The 23,521-nt window shown below is 43.1% G+C and overlaps 1 protein-coding gene across 5 annotated transcripts; it reads right to left on the reverse strand.

Moving 5' to 3' along the window:
- Positions 1 to 445: 445 nt before the first annotated feature.
- SIAH1 (siah E3 ubiquitin protein ligase 1) lies at positions 446 to 23,185 on the reverse strand. 5 transcript variants are annotated; one of them, XM_056360878.1, is made up of 2 exons: positions 23,036 to 23,185; positions 446 to 3,981 (listed from the first exon to the last, which is right to left on the reverse strand). In XM_056360878.1, the coding sequence occupies exon 2, from the start codon at positions 3,977 to 3,979 to the stop codon at positions 3,131 to 3,133; it is 849 nt and encodes a 282-aa protein (XP_056216853.1). In that variant the 5' UTR covers positions 3,980 to 3,981; positions 23,036 to 23,185; the 3' UTR covers positions 446 to 3,130. The 5 variants fall into 5 exon arrangements, with proteins under 5 accessions (XP_056216853.1, XP_056216851.1, XP_056216850.1 ...); XM_056360876.1 differs by lacking the exon at positions 23,036 to 23,185 and adding an exon at positions 22,607 to 22,880; XM_056360875.1 differs by lacking the exon at positions 23,036 to 23,185 and adding an exon at positions 7,217 to 7,454.
- Between the last annotated feature and the right edge of the window lie 336 nt (positions 23,186 to 23,521).

The following is a 23,521-nucleotide window of genomic DNA, read 5'->3' on the forward strand; positions in this document are numbered from 1 at the left end:
CGTAAGAGAGCTAAAGCTTATCAAAGCCAAGAGGCAAGCAGCAGCGGCTCCTTTCCTCTGTCCACACTACAAATTGCTACGGATAGTAACTATCCCACTAGTGCAATTCATGCTTTAATCACAGTAGCTCTGAAAGGATACTGGATAATACAACAGGACAGGCAGCAATACAGGACAGTTCAGCTGCTTTAATTGCAAAGCGCTACTGCAAACAAGAGCTACACGACGTGTCGAAACAGAACCCAGACATTAACATCCACATTTGTCAAACATTTTCCTCTTAAGGCTTTTTTTGAAGGGCAATGAAAAACAACGGAGGTAGTGCTAGTAGACGAATGCAAGATCTACTGCAGTTCATCTGTTGAAGACAAATTTGAATACTCTTTCCCAATACAGCAAAGTAAATTAGTACTTTCTAAAATAAATAGCTAATGTTAAGACAATGCCAGGCTTTAATACACCATTTATTTTAGATACGGTAGTAAACTGTACAGATTTCTAGTATGTTTTCTTATATATAACAGAGCATAGTTGACTTACCAGATCCTCAAACTCTTTCGAGGAGATCCACTGAATCAGGCTTCTAATACTTTTGAGGATCTGGACCTAAGTATAATTTGTTTAATCATTCCGTCTGATGATGGACATCAAATGTTTTACACTGTGGGTTTTTTTTAAACACCAAATGGAGTTTTTGTTTACAATTACTTAGTTTACATTGCAGTAAGTCAGCATACATTAGTTATGCTATAGCATTTGTCAGCTGTAAAACATGACAAGAACTGTCTGACCATACCAGTTAGCTTCTAAAGCTCATTACGAATGCAAGTTTTGAAGTCCCCTTCACCAGTAGTCTTGATCTTCAGCCCACTCTAGCCTGAACGAAATGACCGTGGATCAGTGCAACAAGGTTTTAAGATTCACAGTTCTTTCGGGGACGCTACGCAAGTTGCACCATTCCAAGTACAGGCAGCAGCAAACAGTCCTACACAGTTTGCGTGCTTACGCAGCCCTGCTCCTCTCTCATCCCAAGCACCAGACTGCGGAGGGTTCTCACAGGCTCCTAACTAGATTCTCTTAACCGAACTGCAGAGCTGAAAATCAGATAACAGCAGGCCAAGCCAGCCAAGCACGAGTGAGCAAGTGAGACTGTGAGTCAGTGTATTACTCTAAAAATATCTGAAATATTTAGCCAAGTTTCTGTCAAAGACCAGAAGATAAGCCAGAGGTAAATGCAGACAAGCTTAATTAGGTGCAAATAATTGCTGAATTTAAAAGACTGCAAACAATTAGTTGTACGTTCATAAGGAAAAAAAATGCTAGATTGCAGGATTTTTTTGAAGCATTTATCTACCGTCACAAGGTACCGGTACATCTTTTAAATGAGATCTGTGCACAGTTCAAACAGCCGAAATACCAAATTTTAAGAATTGAAACTTTCACTACACGAAGCCAACTATTTCCGTAATATTTTATTAATCAAACCTGATGGATCTTATGTTCCTTACCTGTAGAACTACTTACCTCATCATGCATCAAAATAATAACAAGAGTTGTCTTTAGAGATCAACTTCAGATAAGAAAGACAGTGCACAGTAAATAAACTATTTTAATGTGTTACAAAAGCAGTTCATAGCCAGCCTACCTCCCCAAACAGATGCCCACTACCGCTACGTTTGACAAAGATTCCTTTCAAACAGCTTGAGGTGAAACAGCTTTTCACCTTACTCTATTGTGTCTCTGCATCTATGTTTTGCAACACAAATACCATATACATTCATGGTGAAAATTTTCACATACAGGCAGTCTGCACAAAGCCCGATATCCTTCAAAATCCCTTAGGGCTGGTGAATCACACCTGCGAGAGATTATTTGCATTGTAATGTGGATCATGTCACTAAAATGATATACAAAAATCAGTTCAAGACAGTAACAACCCAAAGACGGGAAGACAAGAAACTGAGCAAGAATATCAATGTGTCAAACTTTGAGCTAAAGTTGTGTGGTTTTGGTTTCGAGGTTTTTTTTTTTTTTTTTTGGATTTGCCAGGTATTCTTTTAATGACAAATATAAAAGGAGTTAAAACATCTCATTCTGGCTGCCTTTAAAAAAAAAAAAAACAACAAACCAAACCCAAAAACCAACAAATGGTCTGGTTTTATAATTACAAATACTGTGTAAGACAATACCTTCTTTGCACTGCAAAACCAACAAATACAAGGATGCAATCAAGTTTCTAAGCATGTCTAAATTTGAAACGTGAATTTTTTTTAATTCAGAAAATTCTTAAGAATTGTTCTTTTTTGGTAGAAGATAACTCAAAGTACAACAACATCTAGACCTGTTTTTAAAGGAGCTTTCTTTCCTGATACATCTTTGACCATAAGTACTCCTTGCGAGTTCAGTACATTCACAAAATAGCTCAATTAAGAACAGTATCACCAATGAATTGACTACTGGAAAGAGACAAAATTTACCAAACATACAGAAATGTAACTTGTACCATAGCAATTAGGCATATCAAAAGATGACACCTGTAATTAATTTTAAAAAGATACAAAAAAGAGAAAAACCTGAATTACAGAAAAGAAAGTCATATTTATTTAATGAAAAACTAGAAGTTAATAAAAATTAGCAAATACACAAAAAATATACACAAACAGCAGCAATACTATGTAGTGACTTACAAAGGGGGGGTGGGGGGGGAGGAGGGGAAGCAGCGGCCGGAGACCAGACTGCTCAACATGGCTTGTCAGTCAAAGGGGAGAGGAAAAAAACACAAACAAAAACACGAAACAGTATCCTTTTCAACAGTACAATCAATCTACAAACATGTTTTTAGAATTATTTTACAACATTTCCTGTAGAATCAATTCTTAATACAAAAGATGCCCATTTTGGGTGTATATATATTTTCAGTGGTTTACTGTTGACTTATTTTAAATATATTAGTGTTACTACATGCAACTGCTTCCTGTAATTTAACAGCCTTTCCTTTTATTTACCTTCATATATGTCTACCCTCCATCTACCAAATAATTTGTCTGACAGTCAAAGATGGTTACCCTAGGTTCTGCTAAATTAAATGCAACGGTTTTAAACACTGGCCTGAAGAGGTTTGATTGCCATTTCAACACATGGATATAGTTACATTGATGCCTAAATTGCCATTTTCTGCAAAGAGCTGTGCAATGCTGGTGTCAAAGACTAGACAGTCACTATTCATAATGGCTGTTGCAATTCCCTCATGAATAGATCGAGGAGTTGCTTCCCAAGTCAATCGCCGCCTATGACCATTTAACTCAAGTCGATAAGCAAAGTTTTCTGCTTGCTTGCGTGTTCCTATCAGCTGTACAATTGCAAAGAACTGCTGGTGACCATCATATTTCTCCTGTTTCTCCAATACTAGCATGAAATGAAAGCCAAAACAAGACTGCATCATAACCCAGTCAACAGCACCAGGAAGATTAATGTCTGTAGCAAGGAACACTATATCTTCGCCCTGAAGTGTTGTAATGGACTTATGTTGATGCATCAGGTGTGGCATTACAGCATCCAGAGAACCTTGCCATTTACATGAAGCACCGGGACATGGACAGGAATAAGGCCTAAACTCACACAGCTCCTCATGGTCTGCCTTCTCTGTGTGTGGCAAAGTTATCTCGCATCCGGAAGAGGCATATTTACATGGGAATAGTACAGAATTGGCAACTTTCTCCATAGCCAGGTTACGAATGGAGCCCAGCGGGCCTCGGCAAGTTGGGCAGCACGTAAGTTTGGGGCGACAGTTGCTACAAACAAGGTGCCCACTCTGACACTGAAGAATTGGTGGCAGCACATAGTCAAAACACACAGGACACTCAAAGAGACTAGCCAAGTCATTATTGGAAGCTGTAGTGCCCGTCAGGGCAGGCACCCGCTGTGATGGCGTACACTTTGAAGTACCTGTAGGTAGTGCTGTAGCAGTCTGACGGCTCATTTCTGTAACAGAAGAGAGAAAAAAGAATGAGTATCTAAACACATGTTGTTTTCCTCTATGTACAGTATTTCTTGATTTACAAAGAAGCCTCAAAAGGAGACAGATACAAATGAAAATGAACCATGTAATGCAAACTGTCAATACGTTACGTGTAGGATATCGATTGTGCCGCATACGATACAGACACTTGTGTGACACGCAAGCTTAACAAGTGAAGAAGTTCTGCTAATCACTCTGAGGTGGAATGCAACTATTGGAAGCTGCAAGGGAGACGAGTAAAGATACGCTACAAATGTAACTGAAATCCTCAAAGTTTGTTGTTCTTGGTTGGGTTTTTTGAATATTACATTTACGAAACGCTCCACCCAGATCACTTGTGTGTAACAACTGGAAGCACTATGGAACAACTGTACGGCTGAATTTTAAGTTGCTGTGTATTTAGTGAGATGAGAGACTAGCCATTTTTAATGAAAAAATGATCATCCAGGTATGACCTTCTCGGTAATCATGTTTACTGGGAGGGGTGTGGGGGGGGTTGTTAAATTGAAAAACAATAGAAAGGAAAACCACAGCAAAAAAGGTTACTTCACTGCTTTTTGCCCAGGATGGGACAGTGACTCTCCATTTTCCTTAGACTGTTACTATAAGGCCCACAGCTTGTAAAGCTCATCCACTGCTTCAGCTTCCTGAATGAAGCCATTTGTGAAGATAACATTAAAGGGGGAAAAAAAGCAATTGCTTTATTGAATTTCCCAAATAAGACCAGACATTCAAAAGATTAAATTTGAGAATTTTAACACATAAGTACACAAACATTTCTAGTAACTTGAAAAGGCACTGCTGATGAAGTTTTACATTCAGTGGAGTTTATGCTGAAGTTCTGTTCTTTTCAACATCCCCAGACAAAAGTTAACAGCTGTCTGAGCAAACAGCTTGCTCAAGCATTCAACAGATGCAGTGAAAGTACCGTATTTTTAATGTTATGAATGCTACACTTTTTCCTGCACCCCCTAACTCTCCTTCTTCTTGTGCAAAAGGAATTACTAGTACTACGAGAAAAAATAAACACTCCATTTTGAGAAAATAAACCTTACCTTCGTAGGTTAAGGAAAGTCAAGTAAAATGCTATCTAAAATTGGCTTCTGTTACACAGTCAAATTCTTAACCACTTCAAGTGCCTCTCTGCAAGTACACCAGCTCTGGTTCTGTCACGGATGTATGAAGCTCTCAAAATAAACCTCATCTTTTGATTTCCTTGCTACTTGACATGGAGATATCAGGCAATAGGCAAGCTTCCCATATTTAAAGTAGCTTCACCCATAAACTTACTCATACTTGGACTAGACACCTCAAAGCAGCATACTGTGCATGCTTTGTAAGACAGGCACTGTTCAGGGCACAAAGCAGAGGAGCTAAGGGATCCCAATATGCGATAACACTTAGCCCCTGACATTCGCAAAGCAATCATAGGTAGCTTCTAATTCTTCTGCAGAAGCACCTCTCCCCAGTCCAGAGCTAGAAAAACATGAGCGTCTAAGATTCGGTGTTCAGTCACTGATATTAGGAGTCTCACATGCCCAGTAACAGCATCATCTCATCCCCCCCCCTCGTCCCCCACCAAATCTGTTTATCTTGGGCTTGCTGGACTAGAAATATCCAGTTCCCATCTTCAGGAAGGAAAAAAAACCCAGAGTGGTTTTCAGTGCTGGGCCTTAACTGTAGAGATACGACAGGACTGTTTCTATCTTTTGGCCTTATTTTTCTATGTAAGGCATTGCAGCTTAGATGAAAAGCTTAAGATGTTTAAGATGTCTGTGACAAATCAAATATATGTTCTGGGGAAGTGATGCCACACCAGCTTGTTGCAAGGGGATTCAAATAATAAGGCCTCTGTGACAACCGAGCACTGCTGCTATTTTTCCCCAGCACCCGTAGGTGGGAGGCTCGTGATGGCACACTGCAGTTCTATGCTCTGGAACAAATTATACACAGAGAATAACTGCACATAGGGGAACAAATTCTGATCACACTGTTCGCTTGGGAAGAGCTTAGAAATCACATGCATATTCATATGTAAAATTCTAAAAGTGTTTCCCTTCAAATATTGTAAACACACACGTTTCAGAAAAGTTTGCATGTGCTGCTCCTTACCTGAACCTATATGTCCTGATCCAGGGATTCCCAGTAACCCACAGATAACACTGCTGAAAACCACTGCGTTAGACCAGTTCCCTAGGCAGTCTGACGAGCTGGGTGAGCTCTGGTTTCTTTAATTACACCTCTCAGAGCCCATTCAACAGTTAAATTAAGCAACCTACAAACTTTGCAAGAGACCTTATGCACAGACCTGTTTCCCACTTAAGCTTTCTAAGCTACGGATGCACTCGAGAGAAGAGCTGTACAGCCCTGCTTTATCACCGGGTCTGTATGTGACCAGCCCTCACGCAAACCCTCCGCAACACAGGACCGTCCAAATGAGCAGGGCAAGAAAATGAGGAATCTGTGAACCAGACCATTGAGATTAGCACACAAGAAAGAAACTGGATAAAGCTAGAAACTGTAATTTAACAAGCCTAAACCTGCCCAAAGCCTACATTTTCATCACTCTTGTTACCACAAAGATGAATAATAATACATCATGACGGAAAAGCCAGAGTTCATTTTTTATAGCTATCTTAAAAACTACAAGTCAATCACAAGTAAAAGCATTAACAGTGTAATAATACAGTTAATCTACCAAACCACCAAAAACGTAGTTACAAACCAAGCAAAAACAACTACAGACATATTAAAAAAGTTTAAAGATATTTTTGGTTACAAAAACTTTACTATGGGTAAAAGTCCCTATATGCGATATTTGTTATTATGTTATCTTTGCACACGCCGGGAATAAGTCTCAAAGCAACAGTGCTGAACTAAAGTATGCCAGGTGTCAGCTTCAAAAGTATTAGTTTCTACAACACGAATTACTCAAAAGATTGTGCAAGTTTGAAAAATTTTAACCAACGGAGAGAGTGAAAAGGCAAAAACGTATTTTAATGATTTCCTAGTTCTAGATCAAGAAAAGCTCTGTCCGTGATGGCATCAGGATGCACCGACCTGTTGAAGCAACTATTCTCAAGGCGGTGCTGGGCACACACACACACACGCCGCCGAGATCTCCCGAGGGACGCGATTTCCCAGCTCCTACAAAACCAGCGTAAAACACTGCGCAGAACGCAACTGAAGAGTCGCTACCTTTCCCCTTCCTGGTGTTACTTCCCGGCAAGCACGCCCACAGGACTCCCTTCCAGGCACACAGAAGACTGGCGGCCGCTCTCCCCGTCATCGGCCGCCAAGGGGCTCATGGCGCTTCCGCGCAGCGCAGACGGGCTGGGGGCTGCGGGGCGGCTGCCGGGCGCTGCCCCGGCCACCCCCGCCGCGATCCCCAGCGGGACCCCGCGCCGCTCCGCGCGCTGCTGTCAGCACCTCAGGCCCGAGCCCCCCCATTTACGGCCGCGCACCCCCCGCATCCACCGGCTCCGGCCGAGCTCCGGCCCGGCGCCCCAAAATGGTTCCCCAACGTGCCCCCGCCGGGCCGGCTCCTCCCCGCCCGCGCTGCCCCGCGCCCGGCTCAGCGGCTCCGGCAGAGCGGCCCTCCCGCGCCATTGGCTGCCCCGGAGAAGGGGGCGGGGCCGCCCGCGCCACTGGCTGCCCCGGGGAGGGGGCGGGGCCGCCCGCGCCACTGGCTGCCCCGGGGAGGGGGCGGGGCCGCCCGCGCCACTGGCTGCCCCGGGGAGGGGGGCGGGGCCGCCCGCGCCACTGGCTGCCCCGGGGAGGGGGGCGGGGCCGCCCGCGCCACTGGCTGCCCCGGGGAGGGGGGCGGGGCCGCCCGCGCCACTGGCTGCCCCGGGGAGGGGGGCGGGGCCGCCCGCGCCACTGGCTGCCCCGGGGAGGGGGGCGGGGCCGCTCGCGCCACTGGCTGCCCCGGGGAGGGGGGCGGGGCCGCTCGCGCCACTGGCTGCCCCGGGGAGGGGGGCGGGGCCGCCCGCGCCACTGGCTGCCCCGGGGAGGGGGGCGGGGCCGCCCGCGCCACTGGCTGCCCCGGGGAGGGGGGCGGGGCCGCCCGTCGCTGCCCGGCGGCGCGCAGTGGGGGCGCGCAGGGGGCTGCCATTCGCACTCGAGGGGACGGCCCGGCCCGGCCCTGCCCGGGGCACCGGCGGCCTCCGCCTGGCAGCACCGCCCTGCCCCGCCAGCAGCGGCCCGAGGGGCGCCCGGACCCCGCCTCGCTGCCGACCCGGAGCCCCCCTGTAGGCGGGCCCCCCAACTCCCTTTACGGGTCACCCGGACGCCATGCAGAACCAGCGCCGTTCGTGCTCCACACGTGTCACACCGGTTCTTTTTCAGCTACTTGCAGATCCACCGATCTGACCATCTCCCCTAACGAACTGTTTTTAGGAGCTATAGATTCCATTCCAAACTCTTCTCGGCCATCAATTCCCTTCCTGTTCCTGCTCTTTCACGGATACCTCACTTCCCACCATGGAGCTATGAAGTACCCATCCAACGGGAATCTTCCTCCCATTTGTATAAAGATTATTCAATTAAGCAAAAGCATAACCTCAAGGAAAAGACCAGCAGATTTGAAACAATGTGGCACATTCAAATATCCTTACGGACTATTAAAAAATTACAATGGTTATGGACAAGGGAGTTGGAAACCAAGCCAACGCGCTTGCACGATGCACACGCTGGGCTCGGCAAAGCTTTGGCATCACAGAATACCGATGATGGACGGTAAGACCACATCAATAAGTATGTAAGTACGAGTTTCAGTGGAGATAACAACACACTACGCTAAACTGTTCCGGTCACATAAGAAGTAAGGCTACAGCACCCGAGCAATGAAAATTATCTTTCAAAATGCTTTCCTACTACTACAGATTCAAGTCCTGTTGCAGGAAGGCTGCGGAAGCTTGTAGCAGCACTACAACATGTACAAGGAACGCCCGGTTACTGTTAACAAAAACTACAGACTCAATACAAGGCATGCTCCTGCTTAACCCCCAGATGTGCAATACACAAACAGCCCCACCAGTGAAAACTCAAGAAAGTTTCCAAGCAAAACAGCAAAGCTGAAGAAAACCAGCGCTAAAATGGCTTTTGAGAAACTAAGAGCACGTTCTGAAGTGTCCGAAACATGCCCTAGGCTTTCCCTCCCGCACCAAAGCGGCTGTCCCCCAAAACATGACCGCAAGCCCTTGGCCAGGTTAGCTAATGCTGTATCTCTCTGCTACACTGCGACATAAGGTACAGTGCTTGAAGAAAGAAAGCCTTTGAAATCCCAGATGGGTAAAAAAATGACAGAATGGGTAGACACAATCAATTCACTGTTTAAAAGGCTCGGCTGAGGTGCAGACATAAGGAAAGCAGTTTCAAGCATTCAAAAAGGTGATGTACCTCACAGGCCACGGAATTAACGGTATGTGGAAATAGATTGATACCCTTTTAGCTTCTCATCTTGCAAAGGTGTTAGCTTCAGACACCGTTCTAGAAATCACATCTCCTGCATTTCACTGAAACATGGGACACCTTTGACAAATTCAAGTGAACACCCTCCACTTCTCCAAAATCTTCACTCATATCAAATGAGATTAGACTTTGATTTAACACTGTAATCCGCTTTTGAGAAGGTAACTGAATATTAGTTTTAGGAAAAAACCCACAAAACTTCTGTATAATCATCTTAATGGCGGGGATGATTATATAACGCTGAAGAGTGGTGCAAGGACAGAAAACAACGCCTTATCACCAATATCTGTGTGTGATGCAGTAAAATCTTTTTCTCAACAACATTTCAGAAGTAATTGAATTCAGAGATTTCCATTCACAAAGCATTCTTATTGCATTACAGCCACCACCAGCAGTACAAGATCTTTCAACTTTTTCAACTGTATACAATCATATCTGAAAATGAGACTTTTCTTAAAAAAAAAATACCCTGTTACAGAGCACTGGAAACATATGAAAAACCCTGACAGGTTACTTTTTTCAAGATGTGACGTAAGTCAAAGAATGTCAAAACCCAAAAGCTAAAGGACCTGTTGAAAGCACTCATTAAACAGGTGTAAATAAGAACTTAAAAGAAGATACAGAAAGATTAGTCAATATTGTCAGATACTTGTACAATCCAATATTGGTAACTTCTATACAATATTATAAACAATAAGTACTTGGTAAAATATTATAAACAGTAAATTGAGAAGATTAAAATGTTACCAATACTTCTTCAGTGGCAGAAGGAAGGCTTCATCAATGCAACAGAAAAAAAAAGAAGTGTGTGTATAGCTAGAAACAAGAATGGGGTGTGGCTGTGTGTACACATATCCAAGTACACACAAAGTACCTAACATCATGACCAAGAAACTGCAAGTGTTACTGATACAGAAGGCCCAAGTGATTACTACCTTGAGAATGAAGGTAATTAAAAAGCACATTTTGTTCTGACTAAAAAGGGGTACCAGTGTTTTTTAAGTAGGGAACTTTCTCGCATTTTCTGAAGTAGCAATAGGTTAACTACATGTTCAAAATCCTTAGGATACCGTATTTTTGTACCATAGATGCTTATTTATGAGAAGTCTTGAACTTCCGAGGACAACATCTATAGCGCTACTACAGAAACTCAAGCTTTTCAATTACATGTACTTACTGTTTCTGAAAATAATTTTCCAAGGGATCTACCTTTCCTCTGTCCCCACTTGCACTCGTGATCATCAATGTACAGCAAAAGAGAAGGGGAAAACGTTTTAGCAGACTACCGAAAACATGACATATTGCCCTTACTGTCACCAATCTTACTACACACCAGCAATCAAACACGTATCACACTAAGAGTATTATGCACAAGTGTCTCAGAGACTAGCTTGCGACTATTCTTAAAAATTAGGTTTTTTTCATTTCTATTTACATTTTAAAAAGACATTCTAGGGGCCAAGGCTTTTCCATTTTGAAGTCTATCAAATTATGTCTCTCAGCTCTTCGGAGATGTCAGATCACAAAGACCTGGCATGGTCAATACCAAATGCACATCGGCTCCTGCAAATCTGACAACACTGGACAGACAAATATACATCCCTGCATACACACAGCCTCTCCACCTACTGGCCTACTTCAAAACTTTTAGGAAACTTCATGACATAAATTATTAATCAACTACATAACACAATTTAGTCTCTACACACTCTGGTTTTGATTCGCAAATTATAAATTTTTTCAATCCTTCCAGACACTTGTTTTCTTTAATGCCCTTAACTATATACTGTTTGTTATTTCAGACACCTCAGGGTTTCTCTTTTCCTACATAATAACTAAAAGCCAGAGCAATCCAATGTAACACAATATTATAAAACAAGAAAAAAAATTTTACAAAATTGAGACAAGTCTCATGATAATTTCCTTTTCCAAAATGTCATCTATCCAGTTCATCTCCTTTTCATACAAAATTACAACGATTTCCACTACCTTGTAGTGACCCAGCCTGCCTGAAATTGCAGGTAGTAGGTTTTTTTCTTACACCTCAAGCCACTCCCTACTAACCCTTCTTTCTAATCATCAGGAAAGGAAATCCCAATGGATTTATAAATCATGGAATCAGTCATGCTCTTCGTGGCTACCTCTACAGTGAGCCACCAGACCTTAATGCTCAATGTTTCTGATGCTATCATATATGTTCTCTTGTACACCATACAATCACCAATTGAGTCATTGCTAGTGGGCAATCCAGATCATCTCCAAATTCACAGCACCATGCAAACACAAACAATGTTATTACACCCATCGAATTATAGTCACCTCTTTCTAATCCAACACAAAAACTTGAGCCTTGTCTAGCACCGTTTGCCTTCTGCTCCATCACTATCACTATTTCACCTGCTTATCTATGCCAGAATATTAAACATCAACAGCTATCAAAGATTTTCTTTCCAACACTTTGTAATGTAAAATTAAGGAGGAACAACCACCACATAAAAATTGTATCAGCAAGCAACTAGTACCATCACTATCGAGTTAATTTTTAAATGCAACAAAGAACTTCCCCAATTTAAAAAACTGAATAGCCGGTACTCTAGCCCACCGGAATTTTCCACATTCTAGAGAATCAAGATCCAAGTTAGCATGGAATATCAGAAACTATACTGCTATGATACTCCATTTTTGCAAAGAAAGCCAAGCTGAGGAACAAAGTTCAGAGAAAAAATGACTAACTGATAAACCATCAAATTTCGTTCTAGAATGAAAACTAGAAATGTCTGATCAATAGCAAAAAATTACGTTTGGTTCACTCACTCTTTTCTACATAATCAGAGAACATCTCAACTTTCAAGTCTTATATTTACATGCAGCATTAAGTAAGAAAATAGGCTCCTTTGTGAATTCAGATCAATAATTCATAAAGCAAAATAGGATGCTTATCTCCCCCATCTTTTCAGCTTAGGAGGAGAGGAATCAGTACAGAAAGAAAAAGCTAGGGGTAATATAAAGAAAATTCAAGCTATACTAAAACCAATTTATCAAATGCCACCACTAGAAAAAGAAAACACAGCAATACAGTACACAAACTGGTATAAGTAACAATAGCAAAAACTGGTGGATATTTGTTGACCTATTATAATCAAGTTAAGCTGCAAACTAGCCAGTCACACCACCTTTTCCATTATATATAGTTAAACAAACACACAGGGGAAAAGATTCATTCTTTAAATACAAATCAAAACCAAACACTTGCATTAGAAAGATCATGGACCACTTCCAAATTGGACTGTACCATATTCTTCCTTTTTAAAAACAAATAACTTATCCCCTTGACACTGCTGAAGCCCACCTACTACAAAGAGGCATGAAGATGGTGATACAGAAATACTGCTCGCTCGTGCTGGACCTAAAGTGGTGCTCTGTGACAGAAGTCTTCTCTTTTCTACATTCTTTAGTTCTGTATCTTCAATGCCAATATCAGCAGCCAGTCAATAGCCAGAACCTTCCTTGGCACAGGACACCTGAACCTCCAGCACGCCCACACATGGAACCTATAGCATGATACACTATGGTATGAACTCAAAATCGGCAGCTGTCCCACACTAGCCTTCTCAGATACCAAGCCAAACGTGACTTTCTGCAGCCTGCCATAGTTTGAGCACAGTAAAGTTAACTGAGCTAAAGCAGAAGTACAGGTTTCAAAATAAAGATGTCAGAAACTACACAGCAAATTAAAACTGCGTAAGAAATACAGACGACTAAAGAATAAATAACAGAGAAAACAGTTTTTATTTCTTAGTAATATCTGATTTCCTTTCACTGTGCACAGAGTACACTGAACTCAGCTGCATCAGGATCATCTTCCAACAATTCAGCCCAGTAATTTCTATGAACACAGGTAGACAGTCACCTCTTACAAAGTTCCAGACATAGCATGTTGCAGTAAAAAGTAAGGCAGGCATACAGGACGATCAGCTACAAAGTGAATTGTAGTAACAGCACCAGAAAAGAAAGCAAATTATTTTTCATTCTACCACATACTACCATTCAGAAGTATCTAAAGCAGGAGCATTTAATTCTGCTCTACAAAATATCATAGATGAGCTCTGTACCCAATTACACTTTATGAGTAAAAAACCAACCAACCAACCAAAAAACCCTCTGTAAATGTTAACAGCAAATCCTACCAGTGTGACAATTTGGGGGCTGTTTCTTTCCTCAGTCTGATTTTGCAAAAATTATATTCTTCACTGCATACTGTAATTGCCAAGCAATATTGCATCACCACCCCTGTGTTTGTGGCAGACACAGGGAAGAGGGTGTGGCATGGAAGCGCCTACCTTAATCCAGTAAGGCTAAACTAAAAGAAGTACCTGTACTCTGATGCATCTCTACAGACAAAGCCTTTCTGTGATAACTATTCCAATTCAAATTCAAGACCTATTTTATGCTCAATAGCTTCCGTGCATAACTAAATAGTACTAGGGAGCAGACCATCAAAACAACCAGACCTGATCAAGGAGCACCTGGCCTATAAAAGAGACTGAGAATGACACAAAAAGACTCTGTAGGAGTTGGGACAGGACTACGTACATCGACTATTTTTATAAAGATCTCTCCATCTTGTGCATTGCTTAGGTTCATACATATTTCCATATTAAATAATAATTTATTCTTGCAATCCTTCATTTGTTCTGTATTCCTGTATGCAGTCCTGGTGACAGTGGAGAAGAATGGCAATCTGACCTGTGGAGAGTGAACGTGTAAGGGAAGGCTCGGAGAACTGACACACTGATTCCAGAGTACAGATCTCGGTGCCCCAAAGTATGTCAAACATGAAATCTACACAGAAGTACAAAGTACATCCAGCATCACGGAGCACAGAGTGGTGACACTGGAAGCCTAACTTTTAACTCATCAGAAATTAGTATTTTCAGAACTTCTAGCGCTAACCTACACAGAATCTCTAGTCATTTTGAGGAAGAGCTTTTACAAGTTGTGGGTTTTTTTTTTAAATCCAGATAGTTAATCTTCAGAAGCAAGAACATTTAGCAGAATGTCAGATAAAGATGCCTTTATATTATCGCACACATGCAACACAAAGAATAAAACACATTAATGCTTAAAATGTAAAGGATCGAGTCCATATTTTTTAAATGGGCATTTCTACATTTTGGAAGTAAGATTTTCCTACTATGGATAACTAATTCAAAAGGAAAGCTATGGAAGTCTAAGATGGGACACAGGTTTTTATATTTTGTTGGTATACTGCAGGCAGAAAACAAAGACCACTGAAATTATTTACAGTGCAACCAATGTAACACCTTAGCAAAAGAAGTGCAAAAACACAGTGGCATTTTCACACTTCCCATGGTTCCAAACTTTTCAGTACTTGATTTCTTTAAACTCCCATCTTCTTGTGTTTCTAGAATCCATTCTTTGAGGCGTATGTACCTCTATTAAAACCAATACATTTAACTGACTTAAAGGTTTTCCCCACTCATCAGTTCTGAATCAACTGTTTCCGTAACTCTGCTGCACAAGTATTCAACTACCACCATTAAAAATCTTTTTTTTAACTGTTACTACAGTGTTGCTCAAACCCTCAGACTTGGCTACTGACAAGACAAGGTCACACTCCTGCACAAAGCAACAGATCTACTGCTTTTCATGAAAACATGTGTTTTAGAATGTGGCTTTATCTCACAAATAAGAGCACTTTTCCAGCAAGTATTATCAGCCCGAGGTGTAACAGAAACGGGTTGAACTGCTGACTCCACAGACCAACATGTTATATGCAAAGATTAAGCATTCCTTGAAACCTTGAAAGATTAGTGGTACTAGAGCGGTAGTCTGTGGCATGGGAGACCTGCGTTTAGTTCCTGCTCTGTCACAAGCTTCTGAGTCACCACAGGCAAGTACTTCCCTGCCTTTTACAGGCTTTAAAATACCCTGAGTAGCTGTGAGCCTCAGACACTAATGCAAAAGGGAATGAAATAAATTGGTAAGGATACTGAATTAACTCTAGACCCTGTTCAAATTTAATTCACGTTAGTAATAACTAAATATCATTATATGCTAAAGGACACTATGTTAAGTTACTTAACATCTCAGTTTGTACAGTCAGCAACTGTCAAACTTCACTGTTTACTTTCCAACTCCTACTCACAGGATAACTGCCCTCTATCCATTCATATTCTGTACATTAAAAAGACGAATTAAGGAGACACTGGCTACATCCTTCTCCCTAATTCTACTGTATTTAATCTGAAGGCCTCCTGTGACATCAACAACATATTGACATTTCGTGGAAAGCAAATAAAATAACATTTCTTCAGAGGGATCCTTGTATTAAAAAAAAAAAAAATCCCTCTGCTTGCTTTGTGAAGATCCAACTACCCAGCTTTTGAAGCAAGTGATTCAAATTCAGCAGAAAAGGAGCTCTCAGGCAAGAGAATTATATGTTCTTTTAGTGCCATTAAATTCTGATCAGGTATACCTCAAATGCTAAGTAAAACGCATCTACTATTTCACTTATTTGTGTTGCTTCGGAAATGCTTCATGACACACAAAATTAAAAATCAACCGTAATCACTCTGAAGTCAGGCCTGAGTCTGCATCAGAAAATAAAACACAAGGTATTATACATGGTTTGGATGTGACAGGAGTAGATGTTACCCTTCTGCTACTTAATGCTCTTTATCAGCACCTTCAAAATACAGTATCTATCGTTATGTCTTTCTCTGCAAAATATTGTCCTCTCTTCTGTTATGTAGTTAAATCGAAACCTGAGTCTATGCTGCAGTGCTGAATTTCAAACACGAAATTCTAACAGTGATTCACTATCTAGAGCACAACTGTAAACTTCAGTACTTATTAGCCTTTTCCTTTTACAGGAGTGTCACAAAAACACATTAGGTTGGAAGATCAAGCATTCAAAAATCAGGAAATAAAAAATCTAAAGTTTCACAGGCAACCCTAAGTCTACTTCCTCATATGCATATTAAGAATCAGCCTTCACGAAATAATCTTTTTTCACACACTCAACTCCTTTAGTAGATGAGCACCTGTACATCCATGGAAGAACTATGATTGTACAAGGAACAACAACTTTTCCTTAAATAGAACACCTGATTTTAAAATAAAGCTGTATAGGGCAGCAGCTGGTTTTAATACGCATAAAAGTGCTTTTAAAATTATTACTTTACAGGTGCTGTTGTAGAAGAACGTCTGTCTCAACTTCTATTATGAAATGCATACTTTTTATTTGTAAAATTTCCTTTCTAAAGATTATACTTGACCAAGCACGAAGCCAGACTAAAAATTTATAGTACATCATCAACATCTGCCAGCCAAATCATTCCCTAGTCACACCTATGCAACCAGTCTTCAAATTACATCCTTAAAGTACTTGCATAATCACACAGATATCAGCCACACAAGTAACTCTGAAGCGTGTTGACACCTTCATGCACAAAAAAGGGGAAAATTCCTGGGAAAGTCATTTTTACTCTAATGATTTTACATATATAATACATATATGTGAATATATATTTCAAAATAAACATTCAGAAATCAAAAGATTAGTTGAGCAGAGCATTTTCACAGCTTTTACACGACAACTGCACATGCACATAAGAAGGAAAGGAAAAAGACTTAAGGCTCATATATAGGCAAAAGTGAACAACTTCACATGAACTTTCAAAATAGCTTAAGTTAAACATGAGAAGTTCACACCTGAAAGTGGGGTTATATATGCTTCAATGTGCATTTGTTTGTTGATGCGTGTTTCAAACATGATTTCCAAAACAACATTAGATAATTTAAGATTAAAATATCGGATAATAAGATTGTTGCAAATTCCGAGTCCTATTTCTAGTCAAAAAAATGACAGGAGGTAGTGACATTTAAAAATAATAATAATAATCAGAGAGTCCATTTTCACAGATCTGAGGGCAGGATTAAAGTCTTGGTTCTAAACTGATAACACAAGAGTTATAGTCATTACCTTTCAAAGAGAAAGTAGCAACATTACATGTGTTAAAAGTTCTTCTAATAGCACTTTTAAGAAATACTGTAACTGAGCAATTCTTAAGAGCTTTTGGATACCATTACAAACAACTGAAGAAAATGGTTCACCCATAGCACAAAGAATAATCCACCAGATACAGGCTCCACAACTCCAAGCACGCACGCTCTGTATGTCAGAGTGCAATTTCACCATTTCTAAAACAAACAAAAGCAAGCTGCCATCAAATTGAATGGTTGCGTTGCCTGCCTTTTACCCATTAGTTTTTTTTCTCTTTAAGGTAACACACCCAGCAAGATCAGTCTTGCACAACTCCAGGAGCGCTTACATTGGCACACCAGGTAGACATCAAAAACATGCTGGCAATGGAGGGCGCGACTATTCTCTCTTAGCTGTAAGCCTGCACTTCCAGTGATCCCCAGCATTCCCACAATGACAGAGGATGACACCTCTTGCAGCAGCAGTGGCTCTTACGTCACCATGCAGCAAGCTTCTCTGGGAAGTTGGCCATATAACAGTTACCCATTCCTCACAGGCCATTAAGTTTTCAACAAAACTTGGGACAAAACTCAGTGCATTTCTCATGCACACTGGTGACAGCAACACTGCAAGTTATCACTGGTAGCCTGGACAGAAACTGTCTTTAGCTACTGCAGAACTGTAGCCTGGACATGCTATAGCTTGTGAAATGCTACATCTTCTGTAATGTCTTCTTTCCTAACACTTGATGAGTTAACAGCAACTAATCACGTATTTTAGAAACAATATTAACTGACTTTTAGAAAAATCACAGGAAAAACTAACTTTTAAAACCCACTTGAAATTAGTACCTACACATTTCAGCATAAAGCAACATGTGCCAAGATTTAAAAAAAAGAACTCAGAAACCTCGTATTTCAGTTGTCATCCTCTTGCAAAATACAAGAGACACAGAACTTTCCCTCATGAAAGATCTGTAATACAGAGTAAACTGAAACAACAAAGATAAGCCTTTTAATACACCTATATTACTAAGCTAGACAACAGCTCTACCAAGTTTTACATAAAGGAATTTATTTTCAAGCTTTCCTTTTCTTAATTGCACACTAAATTGTCTTAAAATACTCATGCTACAGTGAAAGCCTTTTCAACCTTTTGACAACCTTTACATTAGCAAAATTTAACATACAATTTTCCTTCATATATAGTTTTCCTTTGACATATTTCACATGAACACATATTTGAAAATAACACTTAAAAAGTGTGGCATTCAAAATGCTCCTCCTTTACAGCGCTCAAAAAACCAAATACAAACACTGACAAACTACTGTGGTCTTTCATCAAAGACTAAATGAATTTTTGCTGTGTTTAGTACTGTATGCAAGAACTGTAGAAAATAACTTTATTAACTTAAAGACTTAATGCCACACAAACCAAAGTTCAAAGAACTGCAGTTTCACTTTGGAGGAGCTGATGACTAATTCTCTAAGCAGCAGAAGTTATCACAACACTCTCCTCTGTTTTCTTCATGTCTCAGCAAGGTCATCAATTGTTACAAGAAAACATACAAACCTGTTTCTAGATAAGGCAAGCAAAAAAAGAAATGGTCAACAATTTTCTGTAGATGAATTTGCTGTTCTTTTTACGTCTATTTCCCTGTAGGCATATATCCAGAGTAATTTTTTAAAATGCATTTCCAGATGCAAAAGGGCAAACACAGTCTTCACCATTCAAAAAATATTTAACTTCCCCACTAAAAACACAGCCAACCTCAGCTTCTGTATTCAGTTTCTACAAACAAGTGAAAATCAGAAGCACACCATTTGGTTAGCTTATCTTTTTTATCTAGCACTTTATCTGATTAAAGTACTGTGGAATTAGTAACCAAATCTCTCATTATTCCTGTGGTATCACAAAGAATTGCCATTTTTTAGATTAATTCAAACAGACATATATTTAAAACACTTCCCCTGGGCATTACAGAGATGTAGTATGTAGTCTGGATTAGAACTAGAAAATACATACGTATATTGTGTGGCATAAAACTGAAGAGTATTAAGAGGGCATTAATGCTAGGTTTTGTCTTCTTTCTTTACCTAGCACAGTTAACAGCTAAACACACGATAGCACGGTATAAAACAACCCCAAGTCAATGGCTTGTGAAGATTTTTGTTACATGCAATTAAGTCCTAACAGGAAATACTCAGGTAAACCTGCAATAACATCTACCAGTAGCAACACAGTATACAGGCACATCTATCCATTTCTAGTTCACGATGTGACACTGTACACAGAAGACATGTATCAAAATTGTATTTGTCTCATGACATTGTACATTTAAGACATGAACAGTATGTACACTTCGAAAGGGTAGACTGCTTACCGCCTATTTTTTTTTGTTAAAGAAACAAAACATTTTATTCAAGATAACAATATGTCTCTGCCTGTTGTGTGCTTCTGTTAAGAGTCAAAAGGGGTATCTCTTACTATCCTTTTTTTAATCACAACTAGTTTACACTTTTCTAAAGGCTCATTTTCCCTCAAAAACCAAAGCAACACTTTTAAAAACCCAGTAAAGGCCATCTCCTGCATTTACAATGTTCATAATGTTTAAGACTCTAAACTTCAGAGAAGAGATCCTAAGCTTTAGGCCCCAAGTGATGGTTGAACTAGAGCTTGCCAGCATCCTTACTTCACTGCTAGTGTTTCTCTGCAGCAGGTAGCACTTAACAGCACCAACCAGGGCTTCAATTCAGGTAACTTCAGTCAGCAGCTGGAAACAGAATTTTCACTTTGGCTTTCTGCAGACTGGGTACATGCATCATAACCTCAGAACAGAGTTCCTCACATGTGTCCAGAATTTTCACATACCATTCATTTACCTTGCCTATTCTGGTTCATCTTAGCTCCTGAAAATATGACAACCATTAAAGCAAAACACGCACTGATAACCTTTTTGGCAAAACTCAGTCCAACTTTTAAAGCTGACAGTTACAAGAGTACAAACACTATTAGAAGCAGAAATATAGAGCAAAGTGATTCTAACTCAAAATTAAAAACAGCACGTTTCTCATAAAAGTTGCACGTACAGTCTTCCAGAATGTTTCATGAAAATACCAGAATTCATAAAACTGTCCTACTTGATTTCTTTGAGTTTTCAGACCCGAATGAGCTGCTTCCTACGTGAATATGCACACGCTTCCCCCTCTTCCACATTAGAGGCAGGTGTCTGACATCTGAGCAGTATTCTCTTTCTCAATTCACACTGAACAGACAGCAGCAACTGTACTCAAACCTAAGTATGGAAAGTACTTGTGTTATTTAAAATATTTACTTTCCTCAGTTCACACCTACTTAGCTGGAGCCACTGAATTTCTGGGCTACCTCCTCTAGTACAGTCTAATTAGACCACAGCATTAAAATCTTACCAACAGAAATAAGAGATTAATGGACAAGAAACTTACTCATGACATGCACTTTCAGTACCAAAATGCTCATCATTTTATCAGTTTCAGAATTCTTGGGTCACAACAGATTGCTAAAACTATACCACTGATGGATGACTCTTATCCTTCTGCTTTCCTTTATAATTTTTCACCACTATGAAAAGCGCTAAAGCTATTTAAGGACATGAGCTTCCACTGAAGTTAATGCAATTATCATTTCTAGCACTCAATTTTTACATCAATGTTACAACGTGGAACAAATGATGAAAGTAGAACTAATCGATTTACTATGTAGGTATACTCCCCAAAGTTACTTTCTGCAACAGATGACTAGTCCAGAGATCCAAGTTTTATCCTAAAAGCTTCTGTATTAGTCTACCTGTCCTCAAACAGCTCACATCTTCTTGAAGACCAGCTTAAATAGCTTAGGGTTGAGAACAGCCCCTTCCACTATTCCTCCCTCTCTGGAAGGCATCGCATTAGCCTCATTAGAAGGGACATAAACAGACAACTGAAACCATGTCCCACGTGTGAAATATCCCACGTCCTTCATGACCTAGTCCAATTAGCTATGAGCTTCCTAACATCCACTCATCTGCTGCGTTCAAGAAATTAAGTCACTTTATCTATATGAGTAAACTGCTCATTACGGAGTAAAGGCAGTATTTGCCCAGACTGGTTGAAACAGACTGAAGAGAGAACACGGGAGAAATATTGTATGTTTACAAATAAAATGCGAGCTTATAATAGATGTGCCACCAGTTCACCACCGGAAAAGAAACTTGGTTCTCCTCCTGAAACAACGCTTCCAATGCTTTGCCTTACGCTACAAACGCTATTGTTTCCTGTCCTTTTAAACCACAGAAAAGAAGAAAACACGTCTCCAGCCCTTTTATCTGGCGGGGGAACCCGTAGGCCGAGCGAGAATCTCCCCCACTGCTTGCTCTCACCGGATTAGAGCAGAGGGAGACGGCAGCCTTCCCAGGAAATGTCACAGAGGGGCACCCAGCGGCCCATCTACTCCTGCAACCTGTTTCCTGCGGCGGCTGGGCCCGCCAGGACGCAGGCGGCGAGGGGCGCCGCGGGGGCCCGGAGCCGCAGGCCGCCGCCGCCTCCCCCCGCCGCCGCGGCCCAGCTGACCTTCGCCGCGCCGGCAGCCGGCGCCGGGCCCGCTCCGCTGCCGCCAGCACAAAGCGCACGGCGCGGCCGAGGCCGAGCCCACAAAGGGGCAGCCCCGCGGCCCAGGCCCGCGCGCGGCGGGCCCTCCGCAGCAGCCGAGCCGGGCCGCCGCCTCAGCCTGGCGCACAATAGCCCGGCGGAAGGGCCCGGAGCCGCCCGCCGCCGCTTCCCTCCTCCGCCTCCCCTCGGGACCCGCAGGCCCGGCCGGGGAGGAGAAGGGCCCGCGCGCCTCGCCCCCCTCGGGCCGGGCCGCCTCAGCCCCCGGCGCGCGGCCCGGCCGCCAGCAGGAAACCGGCCGCCCGGGCTGCGCTTAGGCCGCGGCGGGGCCTGGTCCCGACTCCCCTCAGCGGCCGCCGCGCCGGCCCCGCGGCCGCGCCGAGGCCTTCCGCGGGGTGGGGGGCGCCGGGCGGGGAGAGGGCCCCGCCGGGCCAGCCGCTCTCGCCCCTCCGAGGCCGCTCGGCCTTCCCTCCGCGACGCGCTCACCTGTGGGCGCTGGGCTGGGCGGGACCCCGCTGAGGCGGCCTGGCTCCCTCGATGGTGCGGGCTGCGGGGCGACTGGCTGCGCCGCTCTGGCCGAGACGCTCGGTGCCCGGCGCGACCGCCCGAACCGACCGCGCGCTCCGTGCCTCTCGCTGCCGGCCGAGGAGACACCGCCAGGGGGGCGCGCCAGCTGCGGCGGAGCTCTCCTGCCTGCCAGGCGCGCTCCCGGGGCAGGCGGGCGACAGCGCGCGGCCGGCAGCGCCCTCGCGCACGCGCACCCGGCAGCGGCGCGCGCAGGCCGGGCCGCCCGGCTCCCGGCGCGGCGCCCAGGGAACAAAGGCCGCGCCGCCCCGCGGGGAACCCGAGCGCCCGGCCGCCCCCTCCGCGCCGTCACCCGTCCCTTGGGGCCGGGGGGGGGCGGTCGCCTCTTACCTGTGCCGCCGCCCAGCCCCGCCAGGGTCCCCCGGGCCCCCCGCGGCCCCCCCAGCGAGCGGGCCCGGGGCGGGGAAGAGGCCACGGGCCCGGCCCTCGCCCTGCCGCGCCCGGTGTGCCGCGGCGCCGGCCCCCCCGCGCTTGCAGCAGGCGCCTTGGCACGCCGGCATCTGCGGGGTCGAGGCCTCGCAGGCCCGGCTGGGGCTGCCGCGAGAGCTGCCGATGCCCTTCCGAAAGGCGAAGCAGCCCCGGGAAGCGGCGTTGTCTCACAGGGGCCGGTAACGTCCCGCACGGGAACGTTCCGGTGATTTTAAGGGACTGCTAACAACAAACCCCTCCTCCAGTCTCTTCCTCTTCAAAGACCTGCATAATTCAGGTTAAGCCCCCGTCCAGCGATGCCCTGAATGCATCCGTAACTTCCAGCACACGAACTGGATGAAATCAGTGTCACTACCAGTGTGCGTTCATTTGCTGTGCTGGGCTAGG

The sequence above is a fragment of the Falco biarmicus genome, chromosome 15 (assembly GCF_023638135.1).
Source record: "Falco biarmicus isolate bFalBia1 chromosome 15, bFalBia1.pri, whole genome shotgun sequence".
Classification (NCBI taxonomy): Eukaryota; Metazoa; Chordata; class Aves; order Falconiformes; family Falconidae; genus Falco; species Falco biarmicus.

What these genes read in the sequence shown, in the direction of transcription:
- SIAH1 (XM_056360875.1), bottom strand. Translation starts at nt 7,307, where the DNA reads ATGACGGGGAGAGCGGCCGCCAGTCTTCTGTGTGCCTGGAAGGGAGTC. An exon ending in TAACACCAGGAAGGGGAAAG is followed by an intron (nt 3,982 to 7,216) that starts GTAGCGACTCTT and finishes CTTCTGTTACAG; the next exon opens with AAATGAGCCGTCAGACTGCT.